The 20779-nt window shown below is 35.6% G+C and overlaps 1 protein-coding gene across 4 annotated transcripts in view; it reads right to left on the bottom strand.

The window, feature by feature from the left end:
- The window catches only part of LOC131437529 (sodium/potassium-transporting ATPase subunit beta-1-interacting protein), a 135789-nt gene that overhangs the window by 106668 nt on the left and 8342 nt on the right, over positions 1-20779 (bottom strand). The window contains exon 1 of one of the 4 annotated variants that reach the window (XM_058606934.1): positions 15131-15236. The exons of the other annotated variants lie outside the window; for them this stretch is intronic. Within the exon in view, the coding sequence (XP_058462917.1) occupies positions 15131-15166 (36 nt within the window). The 5' untranslated portion in view covers positions 15167-15236. Of the gene's footprint in view, positions 1-15130; positions 15237-20779 lie in introns of those variants that run through there. 4 annotated transcript variants of the gene reach the window in all.

The following is a 20779-nucleotide window of genomic DNA, read 5'->3' as shown; positions in this document are numbered from 1 at the left end:
CATGTGAACGATGTTTCTCGGGCTATCAAGTCTGTAATGTAGGAAAACGAATCCATAAGAGCTGCTGCAGGGCGGTTGCTTTTTTGCTTCAGTGACCTTACAATTCTTATTGATAGTCTATTAAAACTGATTGACGTTCCATTAAAATAACAATAAATAGTTCCATGTTTGATCATTTGAAATTATTTAAGTACATATTTCGTCCAGAATCAATAGTGGTCCAACCTAGACTGCAATGGCCCAATCTAGACTACTTCTTTAGTTTTGTTAATAACTTTTTTATGTAATGCGCAGCAATTCACCTTAATTAGAAGTTTCTTATGGCGGACTAAACTATTAAGTAAGACATCAATATTGAGAATATTCCAATATAAACAAAAGATACAGGACAAATTCTAAAAGTGGTCCAACCTAAACGACATTCTCCTATATTGAGTAAAAGATTTATATGTATTTCAACTCAAAGGTTTTCAGTACAGTTTCGATCATTTTCCGTAATACTCAGCCTAAATGTTTCATTTGATCAAGCGCTAGTTTGCATGTTGTTGGCGATCTGCCTATTCGTACCTTGCTTTAAAAAAAAATTGTAATAATAAGGCTTAACGGTGAATCATATCGCTTTTTGGTGCAGTACGTCCTCCATATTTTCGACAACATGCACGCTGGGTTAACACAACTAATCGGTTATATTCAATGTAAAGCTTGGTCCACAGGCTTCGGAATCTTCAATCAGAACATCACCGCTTCGTACAAACTCAGTGATCCGGCTTCAGTCTACGTTGCAGAAATAGCTGCTATTCAGTACACCCTCGAGATCATTGAAACCTTGCCCCCAAAGACCATTACTTCATTGTTACGGACAGTCTAAGCTCAATAGAAGCTCTCCGGGCAATGAAGCCAGGAAAGTATCCCCCTTATTTTCTGGGGAAAATACGGGAACATTTGAGAACTTTGTCTGGACGGTCTTATTTAATATCCTTTGTTTGGGTCGTCCCATCGGGCAGACTCGTTGGTTAAGGTGGGCGCATTAGAAGGTGATATTTATGAAAGACCAATTTGCTTTAATGATTTTTTTAGTATTTCTCGTCGGAGTACACTCGAAAGTTGGCAAACTTCATGGATTAATGGGGAACTGGGGCGGTGGCTGCATTCCATTATCCCTAGGGTATCGACGAAACCTTGGTTCAGGGGGATGAACGTGAGTCGTGACTTCATTCGTGTGATGTCTCGGCTCATGTCAAACCATTACACATTCAACGTGCATCTCCAGCGTATTGGACTCGCGGAGAGCGGTCTCTGCGCTTGTGGCGATGGTTATCAGGACATCGAGCATGTCGTATGGACGTGTACGGAGTATCGTGACGCCAGGTCTTTATTAAAGGACTCCCCAAGGGCCCGAGGTAGACCACCTGAAGTTCCGGCCCGAGATGTGTTGGCTAGTCGGGATATCTCTTATATGCTTCTTATATATCATTCCTCAAACACATTAATATCCAAGTGTAATGTGTTATTCCTCGCTTAGAAAGTATAATCTCCACCAATAGGTTCGACACTAACATCCGCCCGATTCTCTCGATCCCTGTCCCTGTCCACCATCTTCATAGGAACTAACAAGATCTGTTTTTTGTCACTAACTTTTTCGTTCCCCCTTCCCCCGTCTCTTCGCCATCTCGATGGTAACTAATTAGATCTCTATCGTTTTAGACATTTTGTTCCCACACCCTCTTTTTACCCCGTTTTTCGCAATATTTACTTCTCCTTCATTCTCTTCCGTAACATGACGAGCATTCCGTCGATGATCAGCATGCGGGCCACCCGCCGGGCCATCGTAGCCTGGGGGTGTTTCCCGCGGACCCACACGGACCGAAGGATGCGGCCAACATGGACATTCACCAACGCCATATGGAAGGCCCTCATGCAATATTCAATTCACCGGCCACTGCCGATCGCCAGCTGAAAGCTGAATTCCCGATACTACATTACATAATGATACTATTCTAGTTTTAAGTTAGTCGTAATTAAGATTAGTAAATACCCTTGGCATCTTAGAGCTTAAGCATTGTGCCTAAAAATATATTATACTATTGAATAAAAAAAAATGTAAAGCTTAACTCTTTCAACGCTTTCTGGGTATGCAATTTGATACATGGATAAAATTATACAGGATAAATGTTCACTAAATCGAATTCACTAAGCCAAATGGTTAATAATGCACGAAGTTATTCAATCGCTTCCGTTGATGTGATCTAAACAACGCACCATATGCGAAATATCAGTTTTCATTTTATACTTAAATTCGAGTACTAAGCAGCAAAACAAAACATCAAGAACGTGAATCGCTTTGAATAAAAATAAATTTCCTCTAACTCTACTTTATGACATATTTCATCACTAATGTAGTGGAATAGTAAAATGCAAAGATGCTAGTATTCCTGCAGCCTTCATCAGTATATCAGTTACCCTTGGCATCTTAGAGCTAAGGTAGTGTTTGCCATATTAAATATATTGTTGAATATAAAAAAAATCAGTATATCAGTTTTAAATCCAAATTATTGAATATAAAAAAAATATATATCATATATATTTTTATATCAGGAAGTTTTCAAACATATATAAATTCAGAAATTGAGGGGCGGTGTGGTAATTCATTTAACATTGATTTTCGACTACGAAATATTCATACCAGGACTACTGACTCCGGCTAGCTCCCAAATAGCAAATGATAAAATTGTACATTATGTACGGATAAAACCATCGCAAAACAACTTTCGAAACAGCCAGAACAATTGTGCAGGAAATCACCAACTTTAATCTGTTACACTAGCAGTTCTAGAAGTTTTACAGAAATACTTACGCCATTACCTTGTATAAATTGAAAAGAAATCAAAATGGCATAGATATACAGGATGCGAAAAAATCGCTCACGCGACGTCGTACGGAATTAAAATCTGAACTTTCAAATCTTAATGGATTTCTGGCCTTATAAACAAATATATGCACTAAACACGTGCTTCAAAGGCACGGTTGAACGTTAGTAAATTCAAAGAACTACATCTCAAAGTTTTCAGAGATCGATTTTTAAATATTGCGACAATGTTCTGAGATAATATATTTATTTATTCATTTATTTATTTGTAGCAGGAAAAAGACCACTGGAGTTAGTTTCTGCCAAACTTGCTCTCCAGCAGGGATCAGGGTCATTTCGCCGAAAGGGTTATTTCGCCGAATGGGCCACTTCACCGAATGCCACTTCGTCGAAAGGGTCATTTTGCCGAATCCTGAAATCGTCTTAAAATCGTTATTAGAATTAATTTAAAATAAAGACAAATGAAAGATGATAGCGTAACGCCCGTTTTGTTGACCTACAATTGTACTTCTTGAATAAAGATTGATTCTTGTACTCTTGAATAAAGATTCATGAACCTCAGAACGAAGTTCCCAAGAAAACTTGTTGACTGTTAGCTACTAAGCATCCAAAACAATTGCATAGATGTATCTACAAGGCAAATTTATGTGATATTTTCCGTTTAAAAAGTGAAAATGAAAAAAATATCTAATGCGGCTACGCCACATCGTTTTAGTTCATGTGCTGTCCGACTTCGCTACCGGTCGTTCGGACCTTACTAAAGCAAAGAAACCTAGCTTTGAGTAGATCGGGCGTACGAGGCAGTTACAGGTTTGTATGCAAGAAGCCGCCGCTTCCGACGGCCTTTCGGCGAAATGACTCGCTCCCCTCCAGCAGGCATGAAACCTCCTTATCTTTTGCATCAACAGATTGGAATCATCCAAATGATACATTTTTCATAAATCTTGTGCTTCTATAATTACTGAAACTAATTAGACAATAACCTGAGAAACGATTTCGTGATAAATGAAAGTCGAATGAATCGAACCATTTGTTAAATATGCGGCAGATGGTAGCAATGGACTCGTTATATCCATAATTAGTTCTAGCATAGGAAATCCGAAGAAAAAAAGTCGGTTTTCACAGTGAATGCATAACCTTTCTATATGAGGAAGGCAAAAATAACCGATAGAAGCAATAAAAAAATACGATTTTTCAAATGCGTTCGATAGAATGCCTTTTCAATAGCGGAGATTTGAGCTTCCCTGTTAACATAATTTCTATAGAAACTATGCAAAATTAAATAACTAATAACAAGTGTCGTTATGAACGACTATCACCAGCAGTAATGCTAGAATTATATATTTATTGAGGCACTAATAGGTTTTTGTTAAAAAAAATTGGTGCTTTTTCGCTCCACACTACGAACTAACACATTTGTCGAGTTGAGTATTTTTTTAAACCTGTGCACACTTTTCACTAATATACTAACTAATGAAAATCCGGTGCTGTTCGGAGAACGAAACGAAGCCTCATGGCGTTGAGAACGAAAACGGTGGCGATCAAATTTTGCATAATAATGAGGAAAGCTAAAAAACACTTGTTGGGTGGAAATTCAAAACGTGTTCATTATACAGCATGAGAAAATAGTCGATATGATTTTTTTTATATTTCGAAGCCAACCGTCTCCCATTCTAGATTTTTCAAGGTCAAATAAAGTTATCTGAATTCAGTTTTCAGGTTGAAGCTTGAAACATTTTAGTATAATAAGATGTGAATGACTAACGAGTATGTTTTCTGCGGTGGATACTTTCATCAGAAAAATGTTGGAAAAACCTCTTCCTATTCCAGTTAGTACACTATAATGGTGTGATAATGCTTCTATCGTATCATTTAAACAATCTCACTAAGAATATTTTTCACTTGACGGTTTTTTGACTGAATGCGTTTTTTCGGTAAAACTTGCCCAACCGAAAGTATTCGTCATAATAACTTCATCTGAGTAAAAAAAACAATGCGAATAAAAAGTGTGACTTGTCAGCTACGTCATTTATAGATTATATCTTTGGAACAATAGCGTGATGGGAAATACCAAAAAAAAAAAACAGTTATAATCCACCTAGTGGTGTAATGATGCCTTTCTCATATTACTCATACCATCATAAATATTACTGCACAATTCTTAAAAAAAACTATTCATTAAATAAAAACAGGAAAGATTGTTCGGACGTAATCTAGCTAAATCTATAAATCCTGTTTATCCTGTAGTTTCTTAACCGGAAGTAGCTAGCGGACGTAGGTCAACAAATTAAGAAATTCCGTATGAAAATGTGAAAGTTTTTCCTTTTAATCTTCAAATTTGTGAAAATAGATTTGGCCATTTTACGGCATTTTTAAAGCTCAACCCTGTAATTACGGAACCGGAAGTCGGACTCGGATGAATTTTACGAAAAAGGCGAATTCAAAAAGATGTAAAACCTTTTAAATAAAAACAATCCGATCAAATCCTATCGCTAGGAATTATAAATTTTGTAACCTTCGGGAATCTAATGATAAGTTGTAAGGATTATAGACCACACCGGTACGTACATGTGCTTGTGAGGATTTAGAAAGCACAACTGATAACTGTTAACAGTGTTTGCTTTCGATTGTACACGGTGCAAAGATGAAGGAAAATCACAGCTACTTTACGAGAAGTATGGCAGAATGATAGACTTCCAATGAGTTTATTTGGTCGGTCCATGCTTTGTGATGCATTTGAAATTTATTCAGCAATACCGTGTTGGTGGAATAATATCATCAATAAAAACAACAAATAATATTAACATACATGCTGTGATTAATAATAATTACAATGATAAGAAGAATGTCCAATCACAAAGCATGCTATGTAGGATTAATATTAGCCTACTTAGCTTTAGTATCATATACAAAAACAACTGGAGCGCAGGATTTTGCTATGCCAATCCAAATGCGCCATTCAAATGCTGCGCCTGTTGTGTGTTCGAGACATCCAAAATCCTGCGCTCCTTTTATTTCAAATTCAAATTCTTGTCAAATAGCGTTTTCATGGGTTTAATCTAAATAGTGCATGAACATCATCATCAGTATCAACCAGATAGTAGTCAAGCAAAGTCTTTTGTCGCTATAATCACTATTTAGTGTGGAATATTTTGTTCACAAATTTTGCATTGCGTATCAATGTAATTACGATCCAATCTGATTATTTTCATAAAACCTTCATCTATCATTGATTTCTTTTCATCATTGATATTGATTCAAAAATCACAGATCAACTGATCTTAAAAAGAAAGTGGTCTTTATTGGGATACATCACAAGCATACATCATCTTCGATAGTGATTACGATGTAATGATTTTTGGATTTTGATTTTTACAGCCATGGTTTTGAAGCGAGTTTTGGCTTATCAATCAAGGAAAAACGGCAAAAACGATGCATTGTTTAGATGTCGGACATTGTTTTAACTGCACTCACCTAACTGATAAACTTTAAAATAGACCATTATTTCTCCGGAACCGGAAGTTTGATCTTCGTACTCGATCAATGACTCTAACGTTGCTTCCAAGCGAACAAAAATTGTTGACATCGGTTCACTCGTTTCCGAGGAAATTGAACGAGTGAAAAGAGTTCTCTACGTCGGTTACGTCACCTATATCTCATCATTTTCGGAACCGGTGGTGCACGCCCTTTGATCCTTGAATTTGATGATAGTAGCTTTAAAATAAGCTTATAATTGTTGGAATCGGTTCAGCCAGGGAATTTGAGCGGGAGAATTGAGCGGTTAGAAAAATCTTTGAAAGATATCTACACATACATACTTACATAATTGTTCTTGAATCACACAGCTTGCCTTAAATAGGATGCCATCCATATATCACTCGATACACTTAGTCGAGATCGACTGTCATTTTGTGAATTATGATTCCTAACAGCTTGAGATATTAACCCAGATCGGTGTTTAGGAGTGTTTATATCTAAAAGTTTTCCAGACAGATTTTTACGAATTCAGATTCCCAAGAAACGTTACGGAAGTATAAATTTTTGGTGAGCTGTTGAATATGTCTACAAGAATTATGTAGCCAGTGAAGATGATGAGATTTGGTGCTCTATTTGTTCTATCTGCAGGTTTCAATTAATCATTACCTGTTCTGGAAATCTCGGAAATAATAGTCAAAATACTACAAAATGATTCTGACATAGTTGTTATAGACAAAATGTTTCATCTAATGAGTTGACAACTGGTACTATAACCTTATATTAATGCATCGTGTACTTTTTAAAGCTGACGGATATCGACGTTCTAATTGGCTCAAGTGGCACGTTCCCCTAGTTGTTTGGAGATTTATTTTGAATGGAGCAAAAGGGACATCATTCCAACCCATGGCTTTGATAATTAAGATACAGTTTTAGAATCTTTTCTATCTTTTTCAAAAATTCTACGAACCAACCATGATTGTTTATCACTCCCAACGAGAAACAGACGGAGAGAAAATATGAAAATGAATGAAAAGACGAAAAATGAAAATTTTCGAAAAAGTTTCACCCAGAGGAATCCTTACCTTTCTGTTGGGACCATAAATCGAGTTATTGATCTAATCTGGACATCGATTCTCCGAACAAGTTCAGCATCTTTGTCGCTAATACACCTGATGAAAAAAAAAGATGATATCTCGCTATTCCGACTTGTAGAAAGCAGAAAGAAGCGACAAGCACTGGACTTCGACCTAAATTGTTACCGGCGCCAGAAGAACATAAACTCTCCAATTATACTACAATGATCAATTGATAACTGTTATTCACTGGTTGAGCAGCTTTTAAAATATTTGCTAATGGTGGAGAAAGACAAACAAGTGAAGAGCAACCACGACGATAATGCCAACTTCTCTATGAGCGCTTGTTCCAGTTAGCTTCAAAGGCCGACGGGCAACGAACCAGTCAAAGATCACGCTTTCACCGCTTTGTGTACATGTTTTATGTTTTATGAAAGGAAGCGTCAAGTATGCAATCCATGATCTAGTTCAATACCCCACAGGCCAGCCTCCGAGCAAAGTGAAGAGCAACCACGAGAGATGGCAGACGAAATAACAGAAAGAAACAGGAGTACTAAAATTAAGACCAACTGGTTTTAGATATGCAGTGGTTTTTAGTATTTCTAAACATGTAGTTTACTTATGTTGTAAAAATAACTTTTGGTTAAACTGTTCGATACAAATTTCTTATGATTTGACTAGATTACAAACATCGAAGAGTAACACGAGCACCAGCTCGGACGCAACGAAGGAGTAATGTCCGTTGACTGGTAATTATCAGCAAATCCACTGTGTGTCGTATTCACGACCACTGCACGCGTACATGAAAGTCTAAACCGGTTCGGCATCTCGTACCGGAAGTGCTATCGGCAAATTGATTCCTTTGCTTGCTTTCGCCGATTCTTGATTGGTTCGGAACGAGCGGACGCGCGCCGCTTCATCATCGGGTACGTTGCCATCAAGTGCTTTGCAATTTTTCACATGTATCCATGGTTCAGGTTTATATAAATGGAGAATGAACTAATAAACGGATTTATTTATTGAATAGGAATAATTTTCACAAATCATTGCATTGGTTCGAAAAAGGTTTGATTCCAGTGTTCGTTCACTACATATATACAGAGCTTTTGAAATCCTCGATTCCGTAATTTAATATCTGGACACATCACTTATTTTTATACAGAGCTCCTACTAGTCGGTTTGGGTGATGTTTTAACAACTAACTGTTTGGGTAACTCTCCTTTTCCGGTGGTTAAAGTTTAAAAGTTATAAAAAGTTTTGACAAACGAATGCCGACAGAAGGAAATTGTGAAATTGAAGATTTGTCTGAACCCTACTCGATCGTTTCCACAAATGGAAAACTATTATCGGAAGGCGTATCATCGTTCTGGTACGATCGGTAACTGCATTTGAAGGTATCTTCCCAGCAAGCAAGCAAGCAAATCAGACATTGAAATATTACCATAAATGTAAATTATACAGAAAGATTTTCAGGTTTCATCCTGATGAACGACGAAACATGATAATGTAAACATGAACTTCAGTTAGCTGCCCGGGGAAATGTTTTAAGTGGCCAAGACACGAGGACATTTACGACGAAATTAATTTTTGCAGATAAATTTGTCTCAATTTTTCTTTATGTTTAACAAGTGATCTACAAATGTGGAAAAATCTCAAATTTTCGTTGCAAATGAGATTTTTCAAAATAAGATTAGAAATGTTATATACGATAAAAACGTAATATTGAACAATTTATCGATTCCAGAAAGTAAGAACTATTAAGAAAACAATGCTTCATAATAATGAGCAAAGAAATAAGGATAATTTTCAATTCAATGTGAGATTAAAATAGGTGATTTCATTGATTTGTTTGGGAACATCATTTTGTTCGAAAATCAGATTTTCATTGACTTTTATGACCTTCTTATCCGAATGAAATCATTAAAAAAGATCTACTAGAATTTGTTAGACATTTTAAATCAAAATCGTTTTGCATTACTAAGACCTTTCATTGAGCCGGATAGTTTGCATGTCATGCTACTAGAGATAGCAAAACAGTTCATTTCAAAGAACCGTTCAGTGATGCAGTGTTCTATTAAAAGAACTAGTTTTCGAGAGCCGTTCGTTCGTTCTTTTCATAGTTAATTTGCCTGTTGAATGACTAACCGAGATCTTAATTAGAATTGAGGTCTCGTAGATTCAAAAAGGATTGCGCGAGCAAAACAAAAAAAAGGTCCACGATTTTGAACTAAAGAACTACCGTTCTCGAAAACAGAACTATTGATCATTCTACTAGTTCTTTTGAACCGTAAAATTTCAGGGCGGCAAGTGTATTGCCGATTTCAATTTCCCGTTTTTTTTTCGATTTCCCCGGTTAGTGGAATAAAAATTCTCGATTTTTAAGTAAAAATTTTTCATAATGAACTTTCCGCTTGTTTCTCGTCAGTTTTATTTCCGAGTAGCCCAACTGGTTTATCTTCTAGTAGAAACCCTTTTATAATTGATCAGATTCCAGCAGATCAATGTCACATTTGTAGTGAACCGATTGATAAAACAGACTTTAATTCAGATCATCTACCAATAACATCCAGGATTCAAATAAAGCAATGATTAATTCAATTAGTTCTATGTTCTACCACCTTAGAAGTAATCTAGCTAGCATACAGATCTCATACCGAAATCAATGCGAACCATAAAATTGCTTTGGGAAATCCGGTTGATATCGACACAGCAATAGAATCATTACATCAATTGAAGTTAAGAGTCTATCAGTTCCAAAAGCTCAAACTAAATTAAATTCCCCTATTGTCGACAATCTTCAATTGCTCATTCGTCGAAACCAATATCCACATTGTTGTAATTAAATTATGGAATTCATTATTGAGGATCTTCAAAAGAAAAATGAAAATAGATTTACTTACCAATTTGCAATGGATAGAACAACATAGAATTTTTTACTGAATTTCTCGTTGAAATGCAAATTTTAGTATTACCTTCTGCTTTTCACTTGTTTGTAAAAAAAATTGTGATGCCGGAAATTCTTACTCATATTTGGGTTAGTAATAATTTACCGGGTTTTGCATTGAAATTCCCGGCTTTTTCCCGGTGAAAATAAATTCCTGACTTTTTCCCAGTTTTTCCGGTTTTCCCCCCTGAAATTGTCGACAGCGCATGAATATGACTTCTACTTAATACTTTTTTCAGAAAATGTGAAAGTTTGTTGAAATTCGATTGCATTGAATTCATGAGGCCGAATATCCCAATTACTGGCTGCATAAAATGAGAGACTGTTTCGCTTCTAGTTTCTGTATAGCAAAACACCTTGTGGAAGGAAGGGAGCGTAGCAAGTGTATTTAACAAGGGGGGACATAAAAAATCATTTGTATAGACAAGAATCGATACATTTTGAATACCATAGAATCATTTTGCATACCATAGATTTGATTATATGGGCGGTGGATGTCCCGGGTTGGCGGTTCAATGCCGGGTTGGCGGTTCAATGCATTGGACGCTGGTCTTACAAGCCAGTTGTCGTATGTTCGAGCCCCGACCTGGAAGGATTTTTAGTGTCAGTAGGATCCCTAGTACTAGCCATGCAATGATTCTGTACACTAAGAAACGGCTGCGAAGTCTGTTGAAACAGAAAGGCCAAATTCCACAGAAGGAATGTAATGCCAAGACTTTGCTTTGGCGGTGGATGTAGCTAGTGCCTTTGAAAAGAGGGGTGCATTTTTTGTAACGGCATAACTCCGAAACAACTGAACGGATTGCCACCAAACTTGGCACAGGCGCTTCTTACACTTCGGAGATGGTCATAAGGGTATTTTAATAAAGAGGGAGCGTAGCTAGTGTCCTCAACAGAGGGGATCATGAAAAATATTATCAAATTTGACGATAACCGATACTTTTTGAAGACCATAAATACATCTTGCTCCACTTAGATATGATTATAAGAGTATGTTTGAAGTAAGTACCTCAAAAAAGGGGGGTGTAATGTTTGTAACGGCATAATTCAGGAACTACTGCACGGATTGCTATCAAATTTGACACAAGTACTCCTTGCCCTTTAGAGATGATCATAAGGACATTTTTAGGGGTGATAGTGTGTAGCAAGTGTCCTTAACAGGATGGTCAAGACAAAATATATCTAATTTGACGAGAATCGATACTTTTTGAAGACCATATAAACTTATAGTAAAACTCAAGTGTGCAGCAAGTGTTTATAACCATGGCAGCCTAAGGTATTGTAGATCGGATGTGACGAGGAACGTTAATACAAGTACGTTACGAGCACTTATACTTTTTGGAACTCAGAGGTTACTAAGAAAACAGTTATAGAGAGAAAGGTGTTTTAAATGTTCTTAGCAAAAGGAATCAAACATAAAACTGATCCGATTTGTCGAGAATACCGTGAAATTTATGATTCTGAGATGGAACATTGGCCGTGCGCAATCTGAACATGTGCGGAGTATTGTTCAAACGGGTTGCCTATGTAGTGTTTCACTACATTCGTAGTATTTCAATAGGTAAGACATTTTTTTTGCGGCCTTGCCTTCACGAAACATTTCCGAGCAACGCCGGGTAATTCAGCTAGTATGAAATAAAACCATAAACATATCTACCTGTTTTTCTAAAAAAAGGGACAACCGTACTCACACGTAAAAAAAATCTCACCACCTGTTTCAATTCTCTTAGTGGTGTAATAATACTTTTCTTATATTACTCATATCATTACTATGATCATTGAAATTTGCTTGGATAATAATCTACAAATAAGATAGTTCCAGAACCGGAAGTAGGATCCGTAAAAAAATCAGGAGTTCCGTATGAAACCGTAAAGACTTTCCATTTGGAATCTAAGTTTGTAATAATCGGTTTAGCCATCTTGGAGAAAAATGAGTGAGATCCTTTTTACTGTTTTTGACCACTATTTTCGGTAGCTTTGGAACCTGATTCCTTTTTATTTATTTATTTGTTCAATCAAAAGAAGACCATAAGGATAATTACAATAATCGTCTTAAGTTAGTAAACTATTCTAAATAGATCACTAAATAATGTATAATTTAGTATGAGTTAAATAATAATAATTAGCTTACCGAATAGAACTGAAATATTGTTTTAGTTTGTTTTTAGACATAGTGAAATCGACAGCTTCTGAATGCTTGTTGTATACAGCCATCAATTGATTTATTGGCCCATTTTTTGCATAGTTTGTTCGCTGGTGGTTTGTAATAAAAATATTTCGATTTCTTAAAGGCCGAGATGGTGATGTGATGTGATGTGAAGTGAAGCCACCATCAGTTCAAGGACTTGCCAGTGGATGCGGGTAGACTTGCAGTAGCTCCGATATGACTCATCCATTCACCTTCTTACTACAGCTGTTGACGACTATAACTCTCTAGCGAACAAAAAGGGTTGGGCGGATATGTAAGTAGAGTCACTTACTCGTATTCCGCGGGAATAAAAGATGCTCTTCCAACCATAATATCCAGTGCATGGATGAAGCATATCGCTATACATGCTTGAACCCGCCTGATGGTTTGTTTGAGAAGGGCGCGTCAGACTCATTTCAAACCTTCAGAAGGAAACAAGTTTCTCAAGTGACTTGGGCTGGCTATCCACAATCCCTCTTCCAGTCATCAATTCGTCCGATGCCCTGATGCTCCCTCCTCTTTACGTCCCCGTGATAAATGTTTTATATTGATAAATACGATGAAACATAGTGTAATAAAATTAATATAACATAAAATGATATAAGATATTACAAAATAATGTAATATAATATAATATAATATAATATAATATAATGCAACACAATATAATATAATTTAATATTATATAATACAATGTCATACAATATAACATAATATACTATAATTAACTGTTATTTTGTATATTGTTTTATAATATATTATTTACAAATAATATACAAAATAACAGTTAATGTAGAGTGTCAGTTATGCTCTTCTATCTTCGCAATATTGCAGGAAGTAAAATATTTCTCTTCTAATAATAATAATAATAATAATAATAATAATAATATCCTCAACTATAAAAATAATACATGGTATTATTATTGATCACAAATTAATACTAATAACAATAAATATAATAATGACAATAATAATGAAAAACAATAAAATATAGTACAATCAAATATATAATAAATAATAGAATGAAAAAAAAGATATGTTGCGATATGCTGTGATATATAATGGGCTTGAATTTATTGACCATTTATTCCATTGACCAATTGTCACCAAAGACACACGTGTAGGCATGAGACAGGAACCTGTGAGGACCAAGCTCACCTTGTGACGACCTTGATATTTAGTTAAAAGATTATTTTAAAAGTGATGACTTATAAAGAAAACAAATTTATATGTTGCGCAGTGGTACATAGTACTCATAATAAACCCTATAATATAATATAATATAATATAATACAATATACTACAATATAACATAATATAATATAATAATATATAATATGATATAATGCAATGCAGTATAATAATATACAACATATATAATAACATAAAATAATGTAAGACGATAGTATATAATATGCTATGATACAATATAACAGTTAATGTCGTAATGTAAGTTATGCTCTTCTAATAATAATAATAATAATAATAATAATAATAATAATAATAATAATAATACACGATGCAATAAACAACAGAATTATATGTTTTAATATACTATTATACATACTTTAGGATCGGCTTTAACTTATAAGTCATTTCGCACCCTCTCATTCTGCTACTAACGCAGAAGGCGATAGCACCCAGTCGACGCCGTTCTATTGACCAAATGTCATCATAGGCGCTCGGGGAGGCATGAGATAGGAACTTGTGAGGACTTAGTTATCTCACCATTTGACGACCTCGATTTCTTAAAGGCCGAGATGGTATGTAAAAATTTAGTTTGGACAGGAGTTGACTGGAATCTATGCGATTCGAGACAATGTCATTTACAAATGAGATCATTGAAAATTCTCTGCGTTCTTTTATTGTTTGAATACTGATCAGCATACAGCGGGCTTTATAGGACGGAAGAGGAAGTCTTTTCCAACCTAATTTACGAAGTGCAAATAACAAAAATTGTTTTTAACTGATTCAATTCGATCTTCCCATGTGATTAAGTAATGTGACCAAACTAAGCTACAGTATTCTAGTACTGACCGAACATAGGCAATGTATAATGTTTTAATTGTATACGGATCGTGAAAACAGTAACAAAATCGTTTTATGAATCCTAGCATGTTATTTGCTCTGTTTATGATTGTATTACAATGGTCAACAAAAGTCATTTTAGAGTCTAGTATTTTTCCTAAGTCCCTAATTCTTTCGCATTTTTGAACTGTTTGACTTCCAAGAGTAAGTATCAAGTCACGTGTATTTCGTTTTTTACTGAATGTTATTCTACTGCATTTTTTCACATTTAGTTGAAGAAGACTTTTGTTACACCATGTATAAAAAGAAAGAATTTCTTCTTGATAAACCTTGACTACCTCACTTTTCTCTATTTCTAAAAATAGTTTTATATCGTCTGCGTATATTAGAATTTTTATTTTTTTTAAACAAAGGAAATGTCGTTAACAAACAAGATAAATAAAAGAGGACCTAAATGAGATCCCTGGGAGACACCGGAACTGATGTGAATGGGGCTCGACTTTTTACCCTTAAATTTTACAATTTATTGACGATTTGTTAGATAAGATTCCAACCTTTAAGAAGACCTGGTCCGGCACTTTTAGAGACATCCAATTTGTTTAGAGCATCTATCATGTCTAGCACTTAGATTTGATTTACATTAATATCTTCAGTAAACTCTGGAAAGAAATTAAAATATTTACGATCGTCTTCAGAAAACTTCGTGTAGATTTGTTGAAAAAAATTAGCGAAAAGATTACAAATTTCTTGTGAGTTTTTACCAATGTTTTCTTGTAGATACATTCTTGACGGAAAGTTTTCTGATTTCAATTTGTTTCTAACATAACTAAAGAATTTTTTTGGGCAAGACTTTATTTCCTGTTCAGTTCTTGAGTTATACTCTTTGAATGCAGTATCAATTGCTAAACTTAGTTGGTCACAGATGAGTATGTAATTCGATAAATTGTCACTATTATTTTCTCTTTTGTACTTTTTATGAGCTTTTTGTTTTCGATTTCTTAGGTTTCTAATATTCTCGTTATACCAAACAGCATACTTTGAATTAATTTGTCGCCTAATTTTCTTCAATGGGACATCTTCATTTATTATGTCGTACAGCAGTGTGTAGAAAATATCGACAGAAATTTCGACATTTCCTTCCGAGGAGCGGCATAACTGACGTTGGTTCGTAAGTCCAAAATAGGCAAATATAGGCTTCAAATTGAAGCAGTTTTGAGCCTAATTAAAAATATTTCTCCCTTTTTCGTTTCGCCGCTTCAAGTAACGGTATAAAACGTTTTAACACACTTCACCCAGTAATTCCAGAACCGAAGGTCGAATCCAGATGAAATCCATGAATTTGGTATCTGATCATAAGACCTTTCATTTGAATTTAAGTTTGTAAAAATCGATCCCGCTATCTTTGAGGATAGTTAGTGCACATACTTTCATTTTTGGGTACAAATCACCCTGTAATTCCGGAATCGGAAGTCATATTCAAATAAAATTCTAGAATTTTGTATGGGACTACAAGTCCCTTCATTTGTATCTAATGGGTTTGTGAAAATGGGTTCAGCCATCTCCGAGAAAAAAGAGTGCAAACAATTTTACAAACCACACAGACATTTTGCATACTCGAAGAACTTATGTTAGACAAATAGAACGGATTGTAGCTTACGTCATTTAAACAATATCTCAAGAACTTGAACAATGACCCAGTAGGAGCATTTTGAAATAAGTTGGAACGATTAAAAGATGGTTTTTTCAACAACTATATCTCAATTATATAAAGAAATACAGTAAGAGAAAGACATACATAAAATTCAGCTAAATAATAAAATAACCTTACCGGAAATAAAGTACGATAAATCGTTCAGTTTATACAATTCGAATAAATTTGAAACTTCCAAATCACATTCGTAATTCGTCTACTGATGTTAACCTGTTTATGAGCACAACTATTTTCACACAGCCAATTCCGGTTAATGAGGATTCATGTGCAATTTCCGCAAATTTTTCACATGCACCGTACAATGCGACTCAGAAGATGTTTACGGCAATGAAATATGTTATGACGGTATGACCTCATATGTGTTCCGTCACGGAAGTATCCATCGAGATAGGCATTCGCAAAGTTTTTCAGCATTCTTTGTCTCGCTATCTTAAGAAGTTATATAGAAAAAAAACAGAATGATGCGAGGTAGAGGATTTTTACTGCAGTAGTTAAAAATTCTCCGAGCCTACCGACTTGAGCAATGAGACAGAAACGGAGAAGCAGGACGTTACGCTTGCTCGATCAAGAGCAACGAACATGGGAATAAAGCGAAAAAGTCTTGAAAAATTGCAGGAAAGAAAACAATATCCCGAGAGTCGAAGAGTAAAATGCTAATGTGAAAATATAAATAAACGGCGAGAAAGGCAGTTGATAGAATCATAACCTCGATGTAGCTCTCGGCCGCCTCACAGAAGTAACCGCCGAGTCAGAGAAAAACGGCCAACTAGACATTGGCAGGATGTAAATAAATACCTATCTTTCTTTCTGTTTTGTTTGACTTGGCTTTGGCTTTTTTCAGGCTTCTCTTTTGCCTCGGCATTTGTTTCATTGCTTGCAGGCCTCGCAACGGACGACGATTTCATTCAATCGAAAAAATACCGAGAAACTTTGTTGGAGTTCAATCGAAATGAAAAGTGCTCCATCAGCATTTAAAGTATTGCCATTTTCACTTTGTTGGACATATCTTTAGCAGTTGGCATCTGTCCAGTACCTATGTAGCTATACTTACTGAAATTGAATGATAGCACTGGAGATATCTTTTTCTGAGTGTATTTCGTGTTATTTGAAAACCAACAAAATAAAATCAGCCCAGTAAACATATCAATCTACATGCATATCTTTATATGTACACTTTGTAGACAATGATCGGTTGATGTAGTTAAATAAAGTGGTCGAGAAAAAGTTGAATGGATTCTTAATAATCCTAAGGAAATGAAGATCTACGCTGAGTCATGCCAGATACTCAATTGGTTTCCATTCGGAGGGAAAGGAAGTTTTTAAATATGATTTAAAAAAACTAGTTTTTTTATAGATATTTTATCGCATCATTTCCGTTCATTTACTCATTACTTTCGACCAACAAATGTACAAAACTAGATATATATTGGTTTAGCAATACCGATTTAGGCGTGTAACGCTAATGACATATATAATTCCATAAAGTTTATCTACTTTCACCCTTTTTGTGCCATCCACTAGAAGTGATTAGATAAACTCGGTTATATGGTAAGCCAAACAAAAAAATCAATATCAATCGCTTTTCCGGTAAAGCATGAAATTTACCGACTGTTGACGAAATCCCGACCTGGTACGAATCTGAATGCTCTTTTTCAAGCGAAACTTTTATATGCGGAACCTAAATATACAGAATACTGTTCCACCCGCCAGTTTTCGTGAATTTGAAAACGATAACTCAGTACCTAATCAGAGTAGAATTATTTATAATGAAAAGTTAGAATGCCTCCCGGGAAAGAAAAGTTGGACAACAACCGAAACCGGATAAGAAAAGTGTTCCGGAAAGGTCTCGTCAGTTGGTACAGTTCGAATTATGTATGATACCGGGAGGCTAGATCCGTATGTCAGTCAGCTCAACAAAACATTTATTTCGCTTATACACCATTGTTCGTCCTGACAGATGGTTCATGTAGGACGTATTATTTACACCCCGCTGACATCGGTTGCTTAATGTTTCTTGTAACAATTACTGCAGAATACAGCGGATCCATCCAAGTTGATTGAAATGTTGATAGCTTCCTGCAAGTGACAGATAGGACCACTTCAAACCATTGGGGGTTTCACTTTGGCCGCCGTCAGATAGGATGTGTGAAACTGAACGTGTATTGTTAGTCATCACAACAATCAGGGTGATTGGTACGGAGTTCTCAGAGAAGTGCGAGGGCACACAATACTAGTGGTACTCGATTACTACTACGTCTGCTGGTAAGGACGTCAATTTGCTACGCGGATATTTTTATCATTTGCATATTCTACACTCTGTGTTTATGTTTGATGGGTTGTAGAAGAAACACTCTACAGAGCAGGTGTAGGAAATGATAAATTCCCATTACGTGGGGTTGTCCGATGATCTAAATTTCATTTTAGTAAGCCTAATTGGACCCAAAAAAGGATAATTTCTCGGTTGGTTTTTGAATGATTAAAACTCTATTTCCATATAAATTCTCTTCCCTTATAAAGGGTGTTGTTTTAGGAGGTTTGTTTAGTTTCTACAGGGATTACTCTATTGTCTGAAAGTTGTTATGACAGTGTAAAGTGAGGTCTCTACTCGGTATTGGTTACCAAATCATCATGAATAGGTTAACTCCAGAACAACGCTTCCAAATCGTGAAAATTTTTGTTTCAAAATCAGTGTTCAATTAAAACTGTTTATAGAGCTTTGCCCCCCCATAGTTGCCGCGCCTGACGGAAGGGGTTTTCACAGATATTACAACATTTGGTGGATATTTTTACAAAGAGGGCCAAAATAGAAACAAACTTAAAGTGGGCCAAAGTACCTCTGTTACTCTATATTGTTTTCTGCGCGTTGGTGTGCAAGATTTCTCGAATGAAAGTAACAGGTTCAAGATACTTTGAACAAAGTAGTAACATTCGAAAGAACTGTTCCTCATTTGAAGCGATCTAGTCGTGAAGCCATTTTTCCACGTCTTCATAACTGCTTAGCAAGTACGTTAGACATCGATGAAAACAAATGATAGTCGGAAAGGGCACAGTTTAGCGGGTATAACGCGTAGAGTTAAAGATCATACCTTAGTTCAGAAATGATGGTTTTTACAGTTTTCGCTGTGTGTGCGAAATCGTTTTTCTGCTACAAAATGACTCCTTCATGTATTGTTGAGCATGTCGTTTTCCAAGCAATGCATGAATTAATTTCATCAATTATTATCGGTAATGGTTAGTATTTAAAGATTTTCCTGATATGAGAAGCTCGCATTTTCGATACCACCAAATGCACAACATTTCCGAAACGATTAGGTTTTACAGCTGATGGCGATCTACGCTTTTCAGTGCTTTGGATTCTCAAAATAAATCCATTTCATAAATCTCGTTGCGATCCGGTACAGAAAACACCTCCTTTTAAGCCGAGAAAGAAGAATTCCGCTCACCGTTTTTCGCTTTTCCTGTTGTCTTACATTCAGCTTATGAGTAACTTATTTTTCCACCTTCTGATTTTTTTCCATGACGCGTAGTTGATCAATCGTAGTGGCTTCGCCAAACGTTTAAACTCTTCGCCATTGGTTTCTGAGTTTGGGTATTGTCTTCGTTCAACAATCCTGTGCGTTCTTTGTTTTTCTCACTGAAATCCGTACTTTTAGATCGTTTAAACCATTTTTTACTAGTCGCTACCGCTAGAGCATATTTTCCGTAAGTTTGAAAAAAATTCATTTAGTAGCACTGTTCTTCAAAACAATTCACAGTGGTTCGAATCAATAAAACGTGATTAATCCACCTAGCAGTGAGATGATACCTTTTTTTATCAATCCGCATGTGTTTTTTTGCATGGATATTCTTAGGTGTTTTAGTTCTCATGACATTATTTTAATTATCGTCGTTTCAAACGGCAAATTGAGATTTCAATCACTCATTACCCTGTAATTTCGAATCTGCAAATCGTATCGAATTTCAATCTTAACGTGTGACATTTGATTGAACATTCCATGAGATGTCGAAGTAAGTTCCACTTTAGAGTTTTTATTCATTATTTATGGTACTTCCAGAGCCGGTATTCAGGAACTAACATAGCCCCTAAATGATTCGAATGGCCATAAATTATAACACCAAACAATTTACATCTTCTATATCGGTATGAATTTTAATAACTCATCATCTGTAATTCCAGAATCGGATAAAATTCATAAATTTTGTATGGTGTATTACAGGACCTTAAGTCCTGTAATTTTTGTTTTTGAAGTTCGATTTGGCCTTTTTGAAAAAATGATTAAACTTTGAGAAACGATTCGAAACTGCATCCGGAGTTCTAAGATCGGTGTAGCCGAAATCAGATAAATTCACCTGAGGAGTGTGTAGACATTTTTGAGAAATTGTAGTGCGAATTAAAATTTGGGGTACATTCCGAATCCAAAAAAGAATACCGCTTAAACTGAAATAAATTTATTTGGTAATCGACTATCCAAATTTGCAAACCCGATAAACC

Source organism: Malaya genurostris, chromosome 3 (assembly GCF_030247185.1).
Source record: "Malaya genurostris strain Urasoe2022 chromosome 3, Malgen_1.1, whole genome shotgun sequence".
Classification (NCBI taxonomy): domain Eukaryota; kingdom Metazoa; phylum Arthropoda; class Insecta; order Diptera; family Culicidae; genus Malaya; species Malaya genurostris.
This window is presented reverse-complemented; position numbering and strand designations above follow the sequence as displayed.